Genomic DNA, 20,041 nt, shown 5'->3' on the forward strand with positions numbered 1-20,041 from the left:
GACACTCTCAGATAAGGAGCATGGGTGAGCAGGGTGCAGGTGGGCAGCACAGTGGTCTGTCCCGTTCCAGAAGCCTCTGCCCTCCTGCCTGAGCGTCATGGCTCCTGTGTCCTGAACGCCCACGCCAAGTATCTGTGACCATCTCGCCCAGCCTGCTCAGCATGGTCAAGAAAACAGCAAGGCTGTGTGTACATGTGCCTGGCATAGACCCAGCTCCTGCCCCTAAGATGCCCACTGGCCAGTCGAGGGGCTCTGAGTCACAAGTACAGTGGGACAGTGTGATCTTGCCTAAGGATGAAGGACTGAGGGGTAGAGACCCCCAGGGTTGGTCCTGGCTTCCTGGAGACCCGGGCCCAAGTCCCAGCTCTGCCCCTGGCTAGCTGTGAGAACTCACACAAGCCAATTTACTTCTCTGGCCTCAGCTTCCTTCTCTGCCAAAAGGGAAAGTACTGCCCATTTTCAAGATCAAAGTAGGTCACATGTGGAAGATGCTGAGCATGGGCCTGGCTCAGCAGGGGACCTCCGATCTTGCATTCCAGCACGTGTCTAAAGTGTCTGAGCAGCAGCCCTGCCCGATGGTCAGACCCCTGCAATAGGCGACCCAGGCCTGGCCCCTGTACCAGCCTCATCTCTGCATACCTGGTCACAAGTCACACTAGAATTCTTGACTGCGTTCTCTCTTGTCAGCTCACGGCCTCCGATGGGATACATAGCTCCCCAGCCTAGGTCTGAGCCAGCTACCTTTTCCTCAGGGGGTGAGTGACAGCTGCTCCCTGCCCTTGGACCATGACACCCTGGCTGCTCATCCACCTGTGCACCTGCAGACTTCCCATGATGGCCGCAGGACAGGGCTCTATCAATGATGCTGAACAGGTGAAGGTGACAGAAGATGCTGCTACCACCTGCCCAGGGCCACACTTGGGTCCAAGGGAGTCATCCTGCAGGGTCTCCTTCAGCCTGCTTGGGCTGGCATCCCTGCCCTGACACGTACCTCCACATCAGCGTCTGGTGGACCGTGGGCCGCAGGTGGAACACATGGTTGCTGACAGCCAGGTTGTGCTCCAGGCGGAAGGGCTCCAGCACCACGCCATCCCGCACGGGGAACGTGAGCCGCAGCTCATCGTTGTGGTTGGCTGGGGTGAGGAGAGGAGGGGGGTGAGCCACAAGTCCCAGCAGCCATGGGTTCCAGGCCTGTGGGTGGGACTCGCTCACCCTGGGCTGCACGCTCAGAGCAAGGCAGGGGTGTGTAAACAGGGCCAGACCAAGGGCACACTAGTGAGTCACGGCTTTGATTCTACAAGGCCCCACCCCAGCCTCTCAACCCCTCTTCTTCAACCCACCTCCCTGCTTCCTTCCCTGGCTATTACAGATTTCCTCCCAGCCTCCAGGCACCCAGGCAGCAGTGAGGAGGCCTGTGGGCGGCCCACCCCCACCTTGAAAGTGCCCCTGGGTATATATCTCACCTGCTCTCAAGTCTTTGCCCTTTCTGCATGCCCACCTGCCAGGCAGCCTGACTGCTAAGCCCCCTGCTCCCAGCCTATTGAGGGGGCCTGGGAGGAGCTGCCTGACAGAGGAAAGGAGGGTCCTCACCTGGGGGTGGCGGCAGAGCGCTCATATTTGGCTTGATGTCAGGTGGGAAGGGTGGTTTGACATCCTGGCTGGGGGACAGGTAGGGAGGGATGCTGCTCCCAGGAGTCATGGGGGGCGTGGGGTTCCCTGGAACTGGTGAGTGGGGGTAATTTGCCACAGGAACTGGCCTGGGAGGCTGGAGGGAAAGAGAAGCCACACATAGGTTATGGGGTCACAGGGACAGAAGGGGCCTTGGCTATGGACATATACCACACTCACCCCAAGGGCCCGAGGCCATGAACTGCGGGGGGGCAGAGCCTCCCCCAGGGAAACCCTTCTCTCTTACAGGTCTCTGCCCACCTTGGAAGACAGTTCTGGGAAGGGCCTCCCCATCCTTCATGTGGGTCTCACCACTGAGCTCCTGTGTCAGATGCATGCAGAGACCCTTACCCACTGGTGTGACAAATGGGGACACAGAGGCTCAGGGTGGGAGACTTGCTCAGCACAACCCTTGGAGGACAAGACAGTGGGAATGAAGCCCAGGCCTCCTGCCACCAGGCCAGGTGGGTTTCCCACATCACGACTCAAGGCCATACCCTCTAAGCCCACCCCATCAGGGTCCCCAGATTGAGTTGGGGCCTGCAGAATCTGGGGCCCAGGTTCCCCAGGAGCCCTTCTCCCTCTCCTTGTTTCTCAGGCCAGCCAGGCTGACGCTGTACTCTGGGGCTAACCCCACTGAAGCTGCGAATTCTCAGTCCTGGGCATCTCTGTGCCCGAGGACAGAGGAACAGAAGTGCGCCCCACTCACGGGCCCCTCCAAACATCCAGAGAGGCTGGAGCAGGACAGTGAGAACCTTTAGAGGCAACAACTGCCTGTGGTTTAGGATTTTTAAATTAAATTGGAACATACCCTGTTGACATTCCCTTGGCTGTAGTTACTGTAGCTGCTTCCCGAGAACGCGTTATTTTGTCCATTAAACTGTTCCGGCTATTAAAACAAGATTAACAACGCTGAAATGGGGGGGGCAGAAAAGCAATCAGAAGCCCACTCTCCCTCCGGACAGTAAAGTCTGCAAGGAGCATGGGGATGCTACCAGTCCCACCATGCTGGGCTGCGGAGTAAGTGGGGCGGGACAGCTACCCCTCGGGGATGGCGTTGTGCCTCTCTCTATTCCTAGCTATTAATTTAGGAGAAGTTACAAAAATAGCAGCATCTAGTATGCTGAAGTCGGGGCAAAACTTGTAAACCTGTTTGCTGGACGGCCATTAAGAAGTTCGTATGATTTTTGGCAAATAAATGTAAAACAGTAAAGCGTCTTCTCTACTCCCGAGAACATATTTTATAATAATCCTAAGGAAAGGAAAGGCTATCTGCCTGAAGATACTCATCATAGTATTATTTCTAAAATGAAAAATCAGAGGCAACCCAAATGCCGAACAGAGGGAATAATAAAATATGATACAGTTATCTCAGCAGAATACTAGGCAGCCATCAAAAGTAAAAACCACAGGGACTCTGTAGCAGGAAGTACCATCCTAACTATTTCATGTTAAGTAAAAGGTACAGATCGAAAGTTACAGCTGTAATAACAATTTTACAACATGTGAGTACCCACCTGCATGTAGTGAGACAAAGTTTAGAATGAATTGTTAATATATGCAGGGTGTGTGCTTTTTAAAAAAAATAAAATATATTTCTTTTGTTATTTTGTGAGTGCTATGAATAAGAAAAGAAAATGAAAATGAAAACCCATCATCCAAGACCAATGAGAAGAGGAACTGAGAAAAGCCAGTCTGATGTCGTGGCCACTGAACTTAGCCCTGAACACATGGGGACATTCAGAAATCACCCATCCCTTGGTGTCTGTGGGCAAACACACGCAGGTCAGAGTGATCCCAGTGGAGTTAGGGGTGTGAGGTGGTTAGCAGGGAAGGGAACCCGTGGGTGGTCGCGAGGCTGGGACTCACCTTGTAATACTGCCCCATGTTGACTGTGGGGGGCGGGTACTGCCCGGAGCTCGGCTGGCTGGGCATCCTCTGTCCCGGGTAGTTGGGGGAGGTGAGTGGCCTTGGGGGGTTGGGAGCTGGGTACTGGCCTGGCTGGGTGGGGAACTGGCTGTTTGGTCCATATTGCTGGTTTCCATAGTTGGGCTGTGGTGGCAGAGAAAGGAGAGGGGAAACGCGTTCAGTGTTGCCAGTGTCACACAAGCAGCTCACCTGTACACTGGGATGGGGCCCTCCTCCCTGCATTTGCCCCTGCTATTTCCCACCCACAAAACCAGATGATGCCTGGGCCCCTTCTTGTCCTGACATCTGGGAACATTGTATTCTGCCTGTGTAGCTCACAGGTCACCTCCCCTGAGGCCATTCTTCCTGGAGCACATGGGCTCCCTGAACTCCAGGGACACTTTCGGAGCCTCTTGCTCACACCATTATGAGGGGCCTGATTTTAACTCCCCAATCTTTGTGACTCTCCTAGTGCCTGGTTCAGAGCTATGTTCCCCCATCTGTACCCCAATGTGACAGGGGAACTCCCCCTGCACCCCCACATTCTGAGGCTGAACCTGGGTGGCACTGTCCTCGTAACTCCCCTCGGAGTAGAACACACACCTGGTGTTCAGTTCTGGGCCATCAGCAACCTTCCACCTGTACAGGGGCTGGGAGAGCCAGGCTGGTGAAGGGACAAGATAACTTCTCCCAGGAGAGGCAATTTAGAGACAAGGAGACAGCACCACCCTCCAGCCACCTTCTCTGTCTGGAAAATCAGGTGACCCTCAGGGCCACATGCCATTCTGTGAGTGAGTGGTTTCTTCTTCCCCATCTGAGTGTCTCTCTTGCCCAGAGGTCCTGTTGGTGGCTATGACCCAGTGCCTGGCAAAATGCCCTTAATACCTGCTCAACAAATGAATGACGAACTTGGGGATAAATGTCAGGGAGTGTCAGTGTGAAAGAATCTACAACTCATGCTGTTGCAACATGGTGGCGGCTCTGGGTGACAGTGAGACACCCACCATGGGAGGTACAGAAGTAGCTGGTGCCTACCTGCCCAACCAACTCATGCCCTAAGTTTCCAACAATTCAGAGACCGTACAAGCAAGCCATGGCAAGGGGAAGGAAGGCCAGTCTTCCCAGACAACGCCAGGCTGTACAGGCTGCAACCACCCAGTGCTACAGCTGGGGCGCAGCAGCATTCTACGACAAGGATGGTTAACTTAGCAAAACAGAGAGCCTTTGGTGCGGTCTCTTTAGGCAGGCAAGAGCCAGGAGCACAACACTTGCTGCTGGTGCAGGGGTGATGCTAATGACCAGGAATTCTGCCACAGCCTTCTCTGAGATTGTCTTCTTTGGCGTGGACTCACAGATGCACCCAGTGCACAGCCAGTGGGACACTGGGATTTTGAGCATGAGGTGCGGGAGCACTGAGGAAAGGCCTAGAAACTGCACAGGGGCTGTGTGCCAGGAGAGGTGCCAGTAGCTTGAGGTTCCCCCAAACCCAGGTCCTGGGAGCCAATGGTCCTTCTCTGGCCCCTCCCTCAACTAGTGTCCACCAGGTGGAGGGTTGAGGCTTGATGGAGCCTCTTGGATGCAAGAGGAAGCCCCTGACCTCTCTCTCTCTCCCCTCCTGGACTCAGGACACCTCCGCTTGCTGTGAGGCCTCCCAGCCCATCCTAAGGTGGATACTGAGGGGAAATGCACAGATTTTTAAGGAACTTAAGGTCTTTGGGATCTGAAGCCACTGTAAGCCCAGGCTGAAGGCCACAATGCTGAGAGGAGCTTGGAGGAGAAACCTGCTCCAAGAGGGGTCATGCAAGCAGAGAGCTGGGCACACCCTGCTCAAAAAGGGGCTTGGTCATGGGGAGCAACCACGGCAGGCTTCACAAGGGGCATCTGCAGAGCCACGTCCCTACATCTTCTGCAGGTAAATTAAATCCTTACCTGGGCACCCGGATGGGCTGGCTACTGCCAGCATCATTTTCTGAGGGTTAAGCCTGCCTTCCCTGACTCACACTGGGTTCCATGCAGTTTGCTGTGCATCCATTCCCTGGTGAGTCTCTGCTCAAACCTTTGCTTTCCTGCTAAAGCCACACTTCCCAGAGGGTAGCAGGTGAGTGTTTTACTTCCCTAAATCTTCCCCAACACCATGGCTGAGCCGGGCTGTGCAGCCCAAGAGGCAGTGCCACTTCCTGTATAGTGACCAGCTAGATGGAAACAAGAGCTAAGCAGCATGCCACCCGCCCTCCACGCACTTCCCCAACAGGTCGGCCCTGATAGGCTGGAAGCATTTTGTCTCAGCTCTCTTTCTTGGAGAGGAGTTGGGGAAATCCTCATGTGGGCAGGAGGAACTAAACCCAGGTCACCCAGCTAGTGGCTGAACCAAGACAAGGGAGTCACTACAGTAAGAGGACCTGCTGCTTGCTGAGTGGCTGCACAAGCCAGCCCAGGGCAAAGCACTTTGTGGATGTCCCTTCAAGTCCCTCAAGAAGCCCTAGGAGGCAGGGCCACTGGCTGCAGGCCACCTAGTTGGGAGACGGCAGAACAAGGTCTCAAACCCAGGAGCACTCAACCCCTAAGGCCCCGCCTCTTTGTCTGAGTGTGCTGGGGTCCAAGCCACACCCCTTCCAAGGCCATACCCACGGCCCATATCTGCAAGCCCAGGTGTCCCAGTTCCCACCGCCCAGCCTCCTGCTGCTGTACTCACCTCTCCAGGGTATGGCCTCTTTATGTTCTGAATAGGAAGGGACTGGGGCCGGGGGCCCGGGTAGGTCTGCTGGGGCATCCGCTGCCCGTGTGTGCCAAAGGGGCTGATGCCGGGCGGCCGGGGCTGGTTCATGCCCATGGGAGGGCCGCTCATCCCCGAGGGCGTCATGCCAGCCGCCATGCTCGCGGGGTTCATGCTGCCCCCCATGGAGGCCGGCCCCCGTGGCCCAGGTTGGTTCATGAATTGGCTGTTATACGCCTGGGTGGGACCCATCTGGAAAGAGGAACAGACCTTCAACAGGAGAAGAAAAAAAAAAAGAATAAAATGCCACATGCATTGAAAGTGCGGGGAGGGAAGGGTTGGGAGGTGCAGGGGTGGGGAGGGGGGCACCGTCCTGTGTGGCCCACCGTGACTGGGGACCAACCAGGCCCCAAGGGACCAGGATCCTCCCAGGCTCACTGCTGCCCTCTGCAGCCGCACAGGAGAGATGCAGTTCAGGGGTGTTAGGGGATGGGGTGGGGTGGGGCGGTCACTCCAATGCACAGGCAGCATTTCCAGGGAGGGAGGCAGGCAGAAAATGAGGAAAGGGTGCAGGTATGGGGAGGAGCACAGGAGGGCAGAGGTCGATGCGAGTGGAGGCAGGAGCCTGAGTGAGGCTGCAGCCCCTTTCCTGGAAGCCCTGGCCCTGCCCTTGGTCCTGGGCCAGTGGAGGCGCACCCTCCATCCACAAAGGCAGCCTCAGCCCAGCTTCCACTTCTGCCCCCCTGCCCTGTAGTCCCCCCTCCTCGGCTCCTGTTCTGCATTCCTATCGGGGCTCCCCCTCTCCTCACCCCCCCAATCCCATCCTTCTGAAAATCAGGGAGCAGCACTGGGGCCTGGGCAGAACCACGGAGAGGGTGACTAGGAAGGCACTGGCCTCAGAGCCAATCCAGGAGACAGACTGGTCACAAGACTGTTTTCAGACACTGAGCCCACTCTTTGGTGGGTAAGGGGCCCAGAGAGCAATGTGGAACCTTTTCCCCATATGCAGTCACGCACGAGCCACCAACACACACAGAACAAACACCACACCCACACGCCCCACTCTGAACACACAAACCTCCACATGCTTCCATAAAAGTCCAATTGCACCCTAATGCAGTCAGCTCCCCCAGCACACGTGGCCCCACAAGCACTAACGCCCCAGCTCTGCTTTCCCAGTGCTGTCTGCCTGGCTGTCTGGGTGAGGCTGGACCAGACTAGTGGGAACCTTACCGGTCCATACTGGTTTATATCCTTGTTCTGTGTCTCCTGCAGGGCTGCCACAGTGGCCGTGGCTGTGGCCGTGGCTGTGGCCGCCGCTGCTGCCACTGCTGCTGCTGCGGCGGCTGCCGCAGGCTGAGTGAAGTCAGCAGGCGGCCTGGTGTGCGGAGGGATGCCCATGCCTGCGGGGGCATTAGGACCCCCAGGGTAACTGCAGGGAGATAAGGGTGGAAGAGTTAGATACTACCTGCATCTGAGGGGAACTTAGGGCAAGCTGCGGGCTGGAAGGGAGAGGATGGGCTGTACCCAGAACATGGAGGGGATGGGGCCTCTTGGGATTCAGGCATTCATTTGTGCCACTTGGCAATGACCACACCACTGTGCTCCTGGAGCACTTGGGGGTGCTTGCACCCTCACTGTATGCTCTTGGGACCCTGGTGACACCATCCTCTGAAGGACACTGAGTCTCAGAGAACCTTAGTAACTTGCCCAAGGCCATTCAGCAGTGATGGCAGGGCTGCGGCTGCAGCTGAGGGTGTTTCTGACACCTGTGTTTAACCACCAGGTCACACTGCTCTGTCAACCCCAGGCCAGAAACCCAGCCAGGGCTGGGGAGGGTTGAGGCCAAGGTGAGAGTCTTGGGCAGGGCAGGGTGGAAAGAGAATGGGTGCCTCTGCTTGCCTCACGCCCCTCCCCAGAGCTCCATATCCTGGGAGTCCCTGCCCCTTTCTCCCAAGCCAAGGGACTTGCAGTCTCTGCACAGTAGTACTTTTACCAGTCAGCAAGCCGAGCAGACCTTCCCAGACTGCTTCACTGTCTTTGCGTAACTGGACCCCACTATACCTGCTCTTCAATGTTCCCAATCCAGATTTTCTCAATATCTTCCAAGTTCTTAAACACACAATTCAGAGAAGGGTCATTTTGAGGAATGAGAATGTCACCCTTCTATTTCCACGAGCCTGAGGACTATGGGAACACAGGCCAGCTGCTGCAGCGTCTCATCTGCATCTCAGCCCTGGGAGCCAGGGATGACTGGGCCCCTTCCACTCATGGGACGGCAGAGGATAACTTCTCAGGGTGGAGCGCAGAGCTGGGATTTAAATGGGATCCTCCCCGCTGGAAGGAGGGAGAAGGGCGGGGTCCACGGCTTCTACTGCAGGCCAGCCCCCCTCACCTGGCCCCAAAGCCGCCGCTGCCGGGATAGTTGGGCCGGCCGTACATGCTCTGCTGGATGTAGGGCTGAGCCGGGCCAGCCTTGGCTGAGAACTGCTGCTGCTGCCCCGCGAACTGTGGGGAGTTGAGGCCGGGGTTGCTGGTGGTCATGCCCGATGCCATGGGGTTGCCGCCTGGATTCATGGGGTTGTTGGCACTGGCCATAGGGTTCCCAAGGACCTGTGGGAAGAGAGAGAGGTTGTCACCTAAGGTGCTACCCCAGGCAGTGTGGAGGAAGAGGGATAAATAACGAAGTGGAGGCAGAGCAACAGGGAGGAGAAACATGGGGAGTGGATGAACGATGCTAAGTACACCGGTGACAAGGGGTGGGCCTGGGTGGCAGGTGGCAGGTGGCGCAGGGCATGAGAATATCAGCCTTGTGATGAAACAAGCTGAGGGCATGATCAAGCCCCATAAAGCCAGCTCAAGCAGTCCCCAGGGGGTCCCCAGAGGCTGCGCCTGCAACAGGTGGGCACGGGGAAAGCCCTGGCTATGCAGCCTACTGCCTCACAAATGAGCCTGGAGGCCAGAGTCTCACCACAAAGGGGCCCCGAGGCCCCCAGCTGCTGCTCTGTGAGGACCAAGAGGAACCCACCCTGCTAGCTCTGGAGGGTGGCAGAAGCGGACGACAATAGGTCAGCCCAGAGGCCTGCTCCAGGGCCACCGGCAGCCCTGAGCCTTCCATGTGGCCACAGCCCAGGCTGGCAGAGGTTAGACAGGGGGAGACCCACTGGCCGGGCAGAGGAGGAGTGGAAGAGAGAGAAAGGAATGAGAGGGAGGCGGGCTTGACCAGGGCAATGGCGGGAGTTGTCAGGGAGTTGTCAGAAGTCCAAAGCACAATAGTTTGATGAAATTTAACTCAGGCCATCCGTTTAGGGATCCAGAGACCTTGGATCCCTGAGGCCAATAACACAGAGAAAGTTCTCCTGCTTTCCAGAGCAAATGTGGGCTAGGGAAGAAGCCCTTGTCTGTCAGACAATACCACTCCCCCAGAAGGGCCCTAGGATGGGGACGGTCCACAGAGGCTGCCATCCTGAGGTGCGTGCAGAGCCTGCCAGGGGTGGAGACGTGTCCACAGCTGGGTGTGCTCTGGAAGCTGGTCTTCCCTGCCAGGCAGGGCCTGGGAGGGCAAAAAGGGCTGCTATGGCTCCAAGGGTCAAGGGACACTCCTGCCTAGAAGAAGATGTAGCTGAGGGCAGTGTAGGCTCTTACCTGGCTCTGGGACGTGTTGGTCACTCCCCAAACCGTGGTGACCACGGAGAGGGAGCCGGGAGGCTGGTTGGTGTTCTGCTGCCAAGGGACAGAGTCATAGGGGAACGACCCATCACTGCAGAGGGAGACAGAGGGAGATGCTGAGGGCCAGGCAGGCACAGGCTTAGACGGGCCATGCCCAGCACCCCACCAAGCGACCCACACCTCCCAGTCCTAGGTAACCCCCATCTGAGTCAGTTCTGGACTCCCCAGGCCCGTCTCAGTGCCCAGTGCACAATGTGCCCTGCATGGTGACAGGCTGTTCAGAAGTGGCCACCTTTCCCCTGATCGCTGCTGAGAGCTATTTCCACGGCTATACATCTCCCCTTAGCCCCAAGTCCAGAGCTCATGCAACAGATGAAGTGGTGTGACCTGAGGTCCAATCTGAGCTCCTCCTCTACCCGGGCTCTGACTCCACGTGGCTCTCCAGGAAGAGTTTGGGCTCCCCCAAACCACCTTCCCCTCGGAACTGCCCGGTCCCTTCTCAGTGCAGGCTGGAAGGGTCCAAGTCCGAGGGTATCAGTTCTTCCCTCTGCCTCCCAGCCCTTCACAGCAGGCTGGCTGCCTGGGCCGTGGGAATGCAGGTTTTCTTCCAGCACCCTTCCTTCCCAACCCCCAGCAACGTGGGCACAGGCCTTACCTGCTGCGCACCCTCCCCTGCCCCCACCCCGATCTCTCGTGTACATCGCCCCCGAGTTAATCTCCCTCAAACACCTAAGATGCCTGGCACAGTCAAAGACCTTCAGTGGCTCCCACAGTTGACATGGCAAAGTCTAAACTCTCACTTAAGAACCACTTACTCCTCTGGTGGACTCCACCCTTCCCTCACCGCACTTTGGCTCTGTCCTCTGGTGGAGCTGTCCCTAAACACTGCCTCCTCTCTACCAACCAGGACCACGTTTCCCCTGCTCCCCTCATCAGGTCCAGCGGTACCCAACATGGGTGTGGACATCTCCCCAAGGAGCTCTCACACATCAGAAGCAGAGAGTCAGCCTTCAGCCCCACCCCTTGTGCCTAGTCCTAATGAGTGTCCAGGGACACTTCCTACTGACTGCTGGGGTGCACAGAGTGAAGCCAGCAGATCCCAGAGAAGGGCAGTCCATGAAGACCTGCCAAGATGCCAGCTCCCAGGAGTGTGGGGCTGAAGCTTCCTCTCACCCTAGAGCCTGCACTGGCTCTATGGTACCACCTTCTCACCAAGTCACAAAATTATAGATGTGGAACCAGGAGGAGCAGAAAAGCACAGCACCCACAGCTGTGGCACTGAGGAGGGCTGGGCAATAGGAAAGAGTCTCATGCCTCTGTCTGGCTTGTGTCTTATTCACAGGAGACAGCAGATGGCAAAGGCTCTCAGTCACACCTCGAAGACTCACATCCCAGCTGAGGGGCCAGTCCAGCCCTAGCAGCTGCACAAGCGGGGATAGAGGTGCTGGGGAGGTACCTCTGGGGATGCAAGGAGCCCAGCCCAGAGGTGAGGACTTCCCAGACGGAGGTGGAGGCCTGCATGACCCATGGGCAGCAGGGACCAGGGCAGCCAAGTCTCATGCTCTGAGCTTTGCCCGGTTGAGCTCTCAGCTATGCTGGTCAAGTTGGATGGGCTCCTGCAGAGGTGACCAGCCTGGAGAGCAGGACCACACCACTGTCTGCTCATACCTGCCCCTCCCATGCCTGGAGCCTCTCTGCCCTAGATCTCTAAGCTTGGCCAGCCCCTCACTTTATGAGATCACTGGAGGGGCCTCCCCCGCCCTCCTCATATAAAAGAGCAACTCGTACCCCACACCGCCTGCCCCTCACCTGGGCACTGGAATTTTTTTACAGCACTCCACCACTGTCCTAATTATATATTTATTTGATTACTGTCCATCTGCCTCTGGCACAGCCCTGTGATGGTAGAGACTGACCCTGGTGCAAGTTTCTGCACTCGATCTCCTCATCTGTAAAATGGGCATAAGATGATACCTCCACTCTACTCTCAGTGTTTTCCAACTGCGGGTCACAGAACCTGAGTAGGTGATGACATCCAACCAGCAGGAGGGAAAAACTGTCAAGTAGAAAGTGACTGAGTGTGAGCACAATAAAGACGAGTATTAGTCCTTGACTGTCTTAGTTTTATACACAAATACACGGCACCTTGAGTCAAGGTCTAATATGTGTATTTGTATCGGTCTCGGTCAAATAAGCTTGAACACTGGTTCGGTCGCCTAAGTCTGAAGTGGCTCAGGGAGGAGAATGTAGTGAAAGGGCTTTCCCAGCCAGGCACTGCTCATGCTTTCTGCGGAAACTGCAGGACTCGCATTTGGAGTAGAGGAGCTATGCTCAGGGCACTCAGCTGGCCAGGCACGATGACGGGTAGTGGCCCACGGGAGACCCAGATGCTTGGGCCAAAGGTGACAGATGGTGACAGACTCTGCTCTCCAGGTGGCAGACTGAAGTCTGAGAGCCCAGAGGGAGTGGACAGTGCAGAGAAACACAGGAAAGTAGCAATGAGCCTGCTCCTCAGAGAGGCCGGACTGGAACAGCTTCTGTCTCCCAGGAGGTCACTGGGGACCTGGAATATCACCTGGTCCCAGAGCTGGCACACCCATCTCACAGGGAGGCTCTACAGGTCACGCTTTTACAAAACAAAGAGGAGACCCCCTGGATACCTGCCATCCCCAAGGCCCATGTCCTAGGTGTGCTGGGGTCCCTATAACTGAACAAAACCCAAGCCTGTGTGCCTCCTCTGCCCAGAACTTCTGCCCCACCAGTTCCCGCCAACCCTCCAGGCTCATGGCCTTCAGACCGAGGTTCCTGTCCTTTGAGACCAGGCCTGGCCAGACTCAGGAAGTGAGCCCCCATGGGAGCCCCCAGGGGCCAGCAGGGCCCTGCCTGAGACCAGGGAGTGAGCAACCGCTGCCTCCCCACCTCAGCCCGGGACGCTCCACAGGCCCACAAACCAGCTCCCAACTGCCCCGCAGCTCCGTGTGTGGGCCTTGTGGGCGGAAACCAGCTTCTTCCTGTTTTGTCCCCTCTGCCTCAAACTTGGTGAGAAGCAAAGCTAACCGATATTCCCAAACTGGGCATCCCACTGCCTGGCTGGCAGGTTCACTGGCCCAGAGCAAAGACGCACACAGGCGTATGGAGGACATGTCCACGCACGCACACACACGGGCCCTGCCGGCATGCTGCCCGTGCGCTGGGGAAGCGACAGGCACACGCGTGTGGGACGGTCTCAGCACGAGCTTGCCTCCACACGCACCTGCTGCAGAAGCAGAAGTGGCAGCCGCACCGACGGGACTGTGACTCATCTCATTCTGGGGGAGACGGGCTTCTGCTGTCGCAGAGAAGGCTCTCGCCCCCGCAGGCCCTCCCAGTAGCCCTGCTGAGGTGATGCCACTGCCTGGACTCAGACACCACCAACCGGGAGAATGCCCGGTCCCTGTGCCCAAGGATGAAGGGCCAGCCAGACCCCTGTGCTGCCATCAGAAAGGCAGGGCCTGGCTGGGATGGGAGGAGGGTCTGGAGGGTGCCTGAGAGCCCTTCTCCCCCTGCCCCCTCCAGCAAGCATAGTTTAACCTGCAGACATGCTTGGCCTGGTCACAGGTGCTTGGCATTTTTTAGTAATTCTGCCCCACTCTGTATGAACCTAATCCAGCATGGCCTGCCCAGTGTCACACACACCATAAGCTGCTCCCAGCCACATTCCTGTCTAGCCAAAACTGCCCTGACGATCCTGCTCCACCCACAGAAGCATCAAAGCCAGAAGCCACCTGCAGTGTCAGCAGCCACCATTCAGCTTGGGAAGCGCTCCAAAATACTGGGGCCTCTGTGCCTCTTCTCCGGCTGGCAAGTTCCATCCCACCTTGAAAATGCCATCCATCCCTTCCAGGCTCTTCCAAAGGCCGCCTCCTCTGGGAAGCCCTTGCCCAAGGTACTGAACTCCAGTGGCTCTTCACATTCCTGGCAGGAGTGAGAACCCTCTGCCTTCTCCCTTCTGCCTCAGGAGCTGTCACCAAGTTCTTGGGCTCCCTGGGCCGGGCATGTTGTTTTCACACACCCATAGGGCTCAGGAAGCCCTTGATAAACAAAAAAATGTGACAGGGAGAAAGCACCTCGTCGCACTCCTCCTCGGAGAGATGCTAAATGTGCGTATGACCATTTCGTTAAGCTTGACACTCGACCACCTACACAGTGTGCCTGTGGCCACGTAGCGACTGGGGCCCAGGAAGTGAGAGAAGGACATGGAGGGAAGCGATGAACCCACTGCTCACTCTCTGTATGCCTCAGCAACCTCATCTGTGAAATGGGGCTGATTCAGCCCCCCCATTCGAAGGCTGCCGTGAGGATTAAGTGTAAGTGCCTAATAAGTGTGAGGCGTAAGGAACAGAGTCCCGCACACCCTGGACATCCTGAAACTCTTAGCTGCCGCTGTTACTGTTGTTCTGATTTACTGAGCGACTTCTAGATGCAAGGAATTTTGTGAAGTGGCCTTCACCTAACTCATTTGGTGCCCTATTAAGTGGGCCCCACAGATGCCCGTCTTAGAAGCTGGGGCTCACAGAGGTAGCAGAGCCAGTCATGGGCGAGGCTGCCAGGTCACTGGACCATATCAGGCTACCACTGCCTTAAGAACTTAGGATCCAGCAAGGCAGTGTTCCCTGTCCAGTGATGGCCACTAGGAAAGGGAGCACACTGCAGAGGCCACCGAGAAGCCACAAGAATTCCAAGAAGGGCTGCATCTTCCTGGAGGTTCTTGGGGAAGTTGCCTAGCATGAAGGGACAGGAAGGGTGTAAAGACAGGCCTCAGAGGCCAGCTGTAGAGAAAATCCAAATCTCTTCCAGGAAAGAACTTCTTTATACACTAAAATCATCTGCTTTGACTTGGACTGGGTGCACTGGCAAAAATTCAGGGACTCCTTTTTGAGGTTTATATTCAACCTACAGAGGGAAGCCCACCAAGAGAGGTTCCCTGTATGGGCTCTGGAGTTACACTCTATTTGGGGTCAAACTCTGGCTCTGCCACTGAAACTTTCTGTGGCCTTGGACATGTTACTTTCAGTCAGCCTCAACATTCTCATCTGTAAGGTGGGCCTAACACCTTTCTAGGAAGAAACATGAGAAAAATGTAAAGTTTAGCACAGATCCTGGTAGAGAGACACTGCTCAACTGTACTTATACCTCTCTCCCCAGTTCTCCAGCCAGCCATAGCATAGCTACCCCGGTCACCTGAGGATACAGTGAAGGTGGCTTAGGAATTCTTCCAATATGCTACCAATCAATGGGAGGCGTCATTTTCATTCCTGCCTGTCAACTAGAAAGAATGTGTTTCCCAAGCCTCCGAGACTTTCTTCATTTTTCTGCCTTCTCTTCTCCAGCCAGCAAACTTGTATCTATACTTCAAAGCCCAGCGTGCATACTCCCTTAAAGGACTCTCCTCAGCAGAACCAAGGGCATTTTCCTCTCTTCCCTCAGCACTCTCTCACGTGTTTTATAGAGAGCTCTCTGCACTGCATTCACAGTAGACAGTTTACACGTCTGTACCAGCTCCACCGGCACTGCTCAAGGTTTTGCTGAACCTGAGAAAACGAGCACGGCCTGGGATAAGGCAGTGATGATTCCTGGCTCCTGCGTACCCGCTGTGGCAGCATCCACACACACATTCATGGAAGGAAAGCGGGGGGAGGGCTGAATTATTTCCTCCCTTGCACTTGTAATAGCTGCTTTATTTGGGAGAAATAACCAATTCCCATTAAGGGTATTGTCAGACCTTAATTAATTTCCCTGATGCAACCATATTGGTCCTGTCTCCATGCTAGGCTGTAGAGTTACCGCTAATGAAATGCCAAGCCAGTGAGGAGCTGAAGCTCCCACCCTCTTTAATTTAGGGGAACCATTAACAATGCTCTCCATCATCACAATTACTGGGGCCTACTTCCTTCCCTCCCTGCGGTGAAACTTAGAGAGGAACTTGTGCAGCTAACTGCATATTAGAGGGTGTTAAAATTTTTCAATGGGAAAGAGGAAAGGAAAAGATCCTTTACATTTTGGCCATCTGGAGCTGATGGTACAGGGATTTATGGGTCTTTCAATTCTCCCCTTTCCTTGTTTTTTGTTTTAAAAATGTTCTTGGGGCAAGAAGGGCATAATAGAAACTGAGCTTTGGTGAAGCTATGCAAAAACAAGCTAAAAATGACAGCTGTGGAGATGGTGGGATGTGGCTTTTGATAGACCCCTTCTTTCTTGTCTGGCCATAAATGAGCACCTAACACTTTAATGGCACCCGGCTGAGGGGCAGGGGAATAATGACCAGTCCGCGGGCTCCCAGTGCGCCAGGCTCTGCAGCTAGCACACAACTCCTGCCCCTGCGGTTACGCCCCCTCTACAGATGAGAAAACCAAGACACAAGGAGGGTAAGTCACTGGCCAGCTACCCAGCTAGAATATGGCCTGGCTGAAACTCAAGGACTGGCAGCCTGGCTCCAGGGCCGGTGTCCCCACCTGCTATACCCAGGGGACAACAGGGGTCCTCCCACCCAGAAGCCTCTCTGTTGGTGTTCGTAAATCCCACACCTGGAAGGAGGAGGATGGCACCTCTCAATCTTGGAGGCTTCCCCAGCCCTAGCGGGTTTTGATTATAATCAAATTAACAGCATAAACAAGATTTATTAGGCTCTTAATTACCTTTGCAACACTGATTTGCATAAGGACAATGTGCTAATCACAAACGGCTTTTTTAACCACTCATTAAGAATCTGGAAGAAGGCAGAAAGACTTCATTGGCTTCAAGTCCAGGTCATTGCAGGGACTTGGAAGGTGTCCTACTTGCCCAGCTGCTGATCCCAGACCTTGCCAGGCCTCTCCGGCCGCCTTCTCTTGTATAGCATCTTGGGCATCTGTGAGTATAGACAGCAGCCCCACTGCAGCCAGTGATGAGGACAAAATGGGGAGCAAGGCTATAGACTTTAACAAACTGAGGATAATTAGTATTCCTTGTCACCACTCTTACCCTCAGAAATGGCTGCGGGGCTGTGGCAGCCTGACGCTTTCCTGACATACTGCTCATGCAGCGCCATGTCCCCCATCAGCGGGGAACCAAGAGGCCAAGGGGTCAAAGGCCTTGCTGGGAGGCACGGCGACCGCGTGAAAGAATGCAGGCCCTGACTCACAGCCTCACGCTGCAGTACCAAACCTCTGCAGCCTGCAGCAGACATGACTGTGACACCTGAGCTCTCCAAATATGACAGTCACCAAGAACCCTCTAGGCATCTGCCATCCCTAAGAGCAGGGTGGGGCTGCAAGTGTCCAGGCTCCAGGTTCCTTTGTCCTCTCCCATTTGTCCTCAGAGCCTCAGACAAGGACCCAGAGCCTTCAAACAGCCAGATACCCCCAGGCATCAAATCTCAACTGTCCCAGCACACACCCAAGCTCACCACCCCCCCTTCCGGCTCAATGTCTCCTTAATGAAAAGGCAAAAAGAGCTTCCTTCCCCCAAGCCATTCAATAAAATCGTGGAGGATGATGGACTAAAACAGTTTGCTAATTGTGAAAAGTGCTCAGCTTTCTTTTCCATTGTTTGGGAAATTGCATTGAGGACTTACAAGGTGATGGACCCCGTTGGAGTTTCCCTGGAAATGAGGAATGTATCCTTTGTGAAATTCATAAAGGTTGCAAGGGGAGAGTGTATAACTTTCAAGTGCCCAACCACAGCATGTCCTCAGAATAGCCTGGGGCTTGGAGAAGGAGCACGGGCTATAAAAAGGGAAACAGGTGAGCTGTGGATCAGAACAGTAGATGACCCTCTTCCAAAAAGACCCTCCAAATCGGGTTAACAACTAGATACCTACCACCTTCTTGACCTTGAAGGACCAGCTGAACAGCAGAGCACTGTGTGCTGCTTAATGTCTTGCTCTGTCCTTTACTGGTTGTGTATTCTGGGGCAAGTCACTTTCCTACTCGGTCCAGTTTCCCTTCCAATTCTGCCATTCAAAGTGTGGGATATTGTCTACCAGGCCCACCACCCCCCTCTGCTCCCACGACAAAGCCTCGCTCCACGGAACAGACTGGTTAGCCACCAGTACTCAGCGAGTTTTCCAGCCCACATGGCTTTCCTTTCTCTGACAGACTACCCAAGGCCCAAAGAGTAAGTGCCAGCCTGGTCTTCAAGCTCTCAGACCACCGGCTTTGCATTCTCGGTCATTCTGCTGGACTTATAGAGAGCTGAGGCCATGGTGGCGGAGGCAGCAGGAAACTGGGTGCTGGCCAGTGGCTCTTCGGCCCATAGCATTTCTTAGGAAAGCCAGCTTGACTTCAGAGAATGCACTCACCCCTCCCAGCCCAAGTCCTTCAAGGTCAAAACTCCCACCCTCTGGGCAGCCTCCTGACAGTCAGCCCTGTCTATCTTCCTCCTTCTGAATCCCAAAGCCAAGCCTGCCTATCAAAGAACCCTAGCCCTGCCCTGCTCTGCCAGATTACAATGTGGCCTCATTGAGTCTTATTTCCCCAACTACCTCTAGGCCACTCCTCAAGCACAGACACATCTCATCTCTGTTTAGCCCCAGGACTGAACAACCTCGTGCCTTAGCTGGAAAAGGGCTGGCCGAGATCCAGATCTGTGGCACTCTGTAGACGAACAATCATGGTCAAGCAGGTCTGAGGCTGGTCTCTAGTGGGGAACCGCAGGGCTCTGGCCCACCATCAGCAACAACTCTACTAAAATGACTTGGAGGAGAGAAGCTTGGGAAGGTCATAAGATGTGGGATGATGAGAGGAGGATGATTCCGGAGGGATGGACTGCTGGGCTAGAATTAATAAGGTACAGCTTCCCGAGGGCAACTGCGAGGTATGCTGCGTAACTGAATGCAACTGCAGCCTTTACTCAGCTTGGTTCAGATGAAGACAAACTGTGGCTTTTAGCAAAAGGTACGCAGAAGGAGGCGGAGACAGGTTTTGTCTCTCTAGAGCAGCGGTCCTTAACCAAGGGTGAGACTCCCCTCAAATGTGGGAGGGTGCTTTTGTTATGACAATGCTTAGGGGAGGAAGGCAGTCATCAGAAGAATGGAGTGGGATTAACCAAGGGGTGGGCATTTAAAAAAAAGAGAGAGAGAGAGAGAGAGAGAGAGAGAGAGAGAGAGAGAGAGAATGGAGCGGGCAGGGACCAAGATGCTAAATGCCTGCGAAGTCATGCACCATAAAAAATTACTGTGTCAGACAGGTGCAGTGGTGCATGCTTGTAATCCCAGCATACTGGGAGGCTGAGCTGGTAGGACTGTTTGAACGCAGGAGTTCGAAACCAGCTTGGGCAACACAGTGAGATGCTATCTCCACAAAAATTAAAAAGAAATAGCCAGGTGTAGTGGCATGTGGCTATGCTTCCAGCTACTCAGGATACTGAGACAGGAGGATCGCTTGAGCCAAGGAGGTCGAGGCTGCAGAGAGCTATGAGAAAGCCACTACATTCCAGCCTGTCCAACAGGGTGAGACTCTGTCTTTTTAAAATAACAGGCCAGCATGGTGGCTCACACCTATAATCCCAGCACTTTAGGAGGCTGAGGCAGGTGGCTTGCTTGAGCTCAGGAGTTCGAGACCAGCCTGGGCAACCCCATCTCTAATAAAAATACAAAAAATTAGCCGGGGTGGTGGTGTATGCCTGTGGTTCCAGCTACTTGGGAGGCTGAGGTGGGAGGACCATTTGAACCCAGGGGACGGAGGCTGCAGTGGGCTGAGACTGAGTCACTGGGCGACAGAACCAGATCCTGTCTCAAAAACAATAATATTAATAAGAAAATAAGAAAAAAATTACCCTGTGAAAATGCACTAAGAAACACTGCCACAGAAGGGAGGCTTGGATCTGCTCAGCAACCAGACCCAGGGTCCAAGGAGGCAGTACCCCGGGTGGTGGTGGGCTTGCTATGGTATAAAGAGCTAATGACTGAGGCAGGCAACCGCATGTCGGGGGCGATAGGGCCCAGGCAGGGCACTGGACATGACGAGCGCTAAGGTCCTTTCCAGCTCAGAAAGTCAACAAGCCTCTAATTCGATTTATAAAGCGTGGCTGACACCCGAGCTCCCGGCAGCGCCTCGATGGTGCGAC

The 20,041-nt window shown here is 55.1% G+C and overlaps 1 protein-coding gene across 17 annotated transcripts in view; it reads right to left on the minus strand.

The window, feature by feature from the left end:
- The window catches only part of ZMIZ1 (zinc finger MIZ-type containing 1), a 241,271-nt gene that overhangs the window by 14,828 nt on the left and 206,402 nt on the right, over positions 1-20,041 (minus strand). For 9 of the 17 annotated variants that reach the window (XM_078345481.1, XM_078345479.1, XM_078345478.1 and 6 more), the window contains 8 exons: positions 9,935-10,049; positions 8,685-8,902; positions 7,523-7,721; positions 6,269-6,541; positions 3,538-3,720; positions 2,480-2,557; positions 1,591-1,765; positions 992-1,133 (listed from right to left, as the gene is read on the minus strand). In XM_078345481.1, coding sequence (XP_078201607.1) covers positions 992-1,133; positions 1,591-1,765; positions 2,480-2,557; positions 3,538-3,720; positions 6,269-6,541; positions 7,523-7,721; positions 8,685-8,902; positions 9,935-10,049 — 1,383 coding nt within the window. Of the gene's footprint in view, positions 1-991; positions 1,134-1,590; positions 1,766-2,479; positions 2,558-3,537; positions 3,721-6,268; positions 6,560-7,522; positions 7,722-8,684; positions 8,903-9,934; positions 10,050-20,041 lie in introns of all 17 variants that reach the window. The other 8 variants (XM_035267860.3, XM_035267863.3, XM_035267859.3 and 5 more) reach the window with 1 other exon arrangement.

Source organism: Callithrix jacchus, chromosome 12, assembly GCF_049354715.1.
Source record: "Callithrix jacchus isolate 240 chromosome 12, calJac240_pri, whole genome shotgun sequence".
NCBI lineage: Eukaryota > Metazoa > Chordata > Mammalia > Primates > Cebidae > Callithrix > Callithrix jacchus.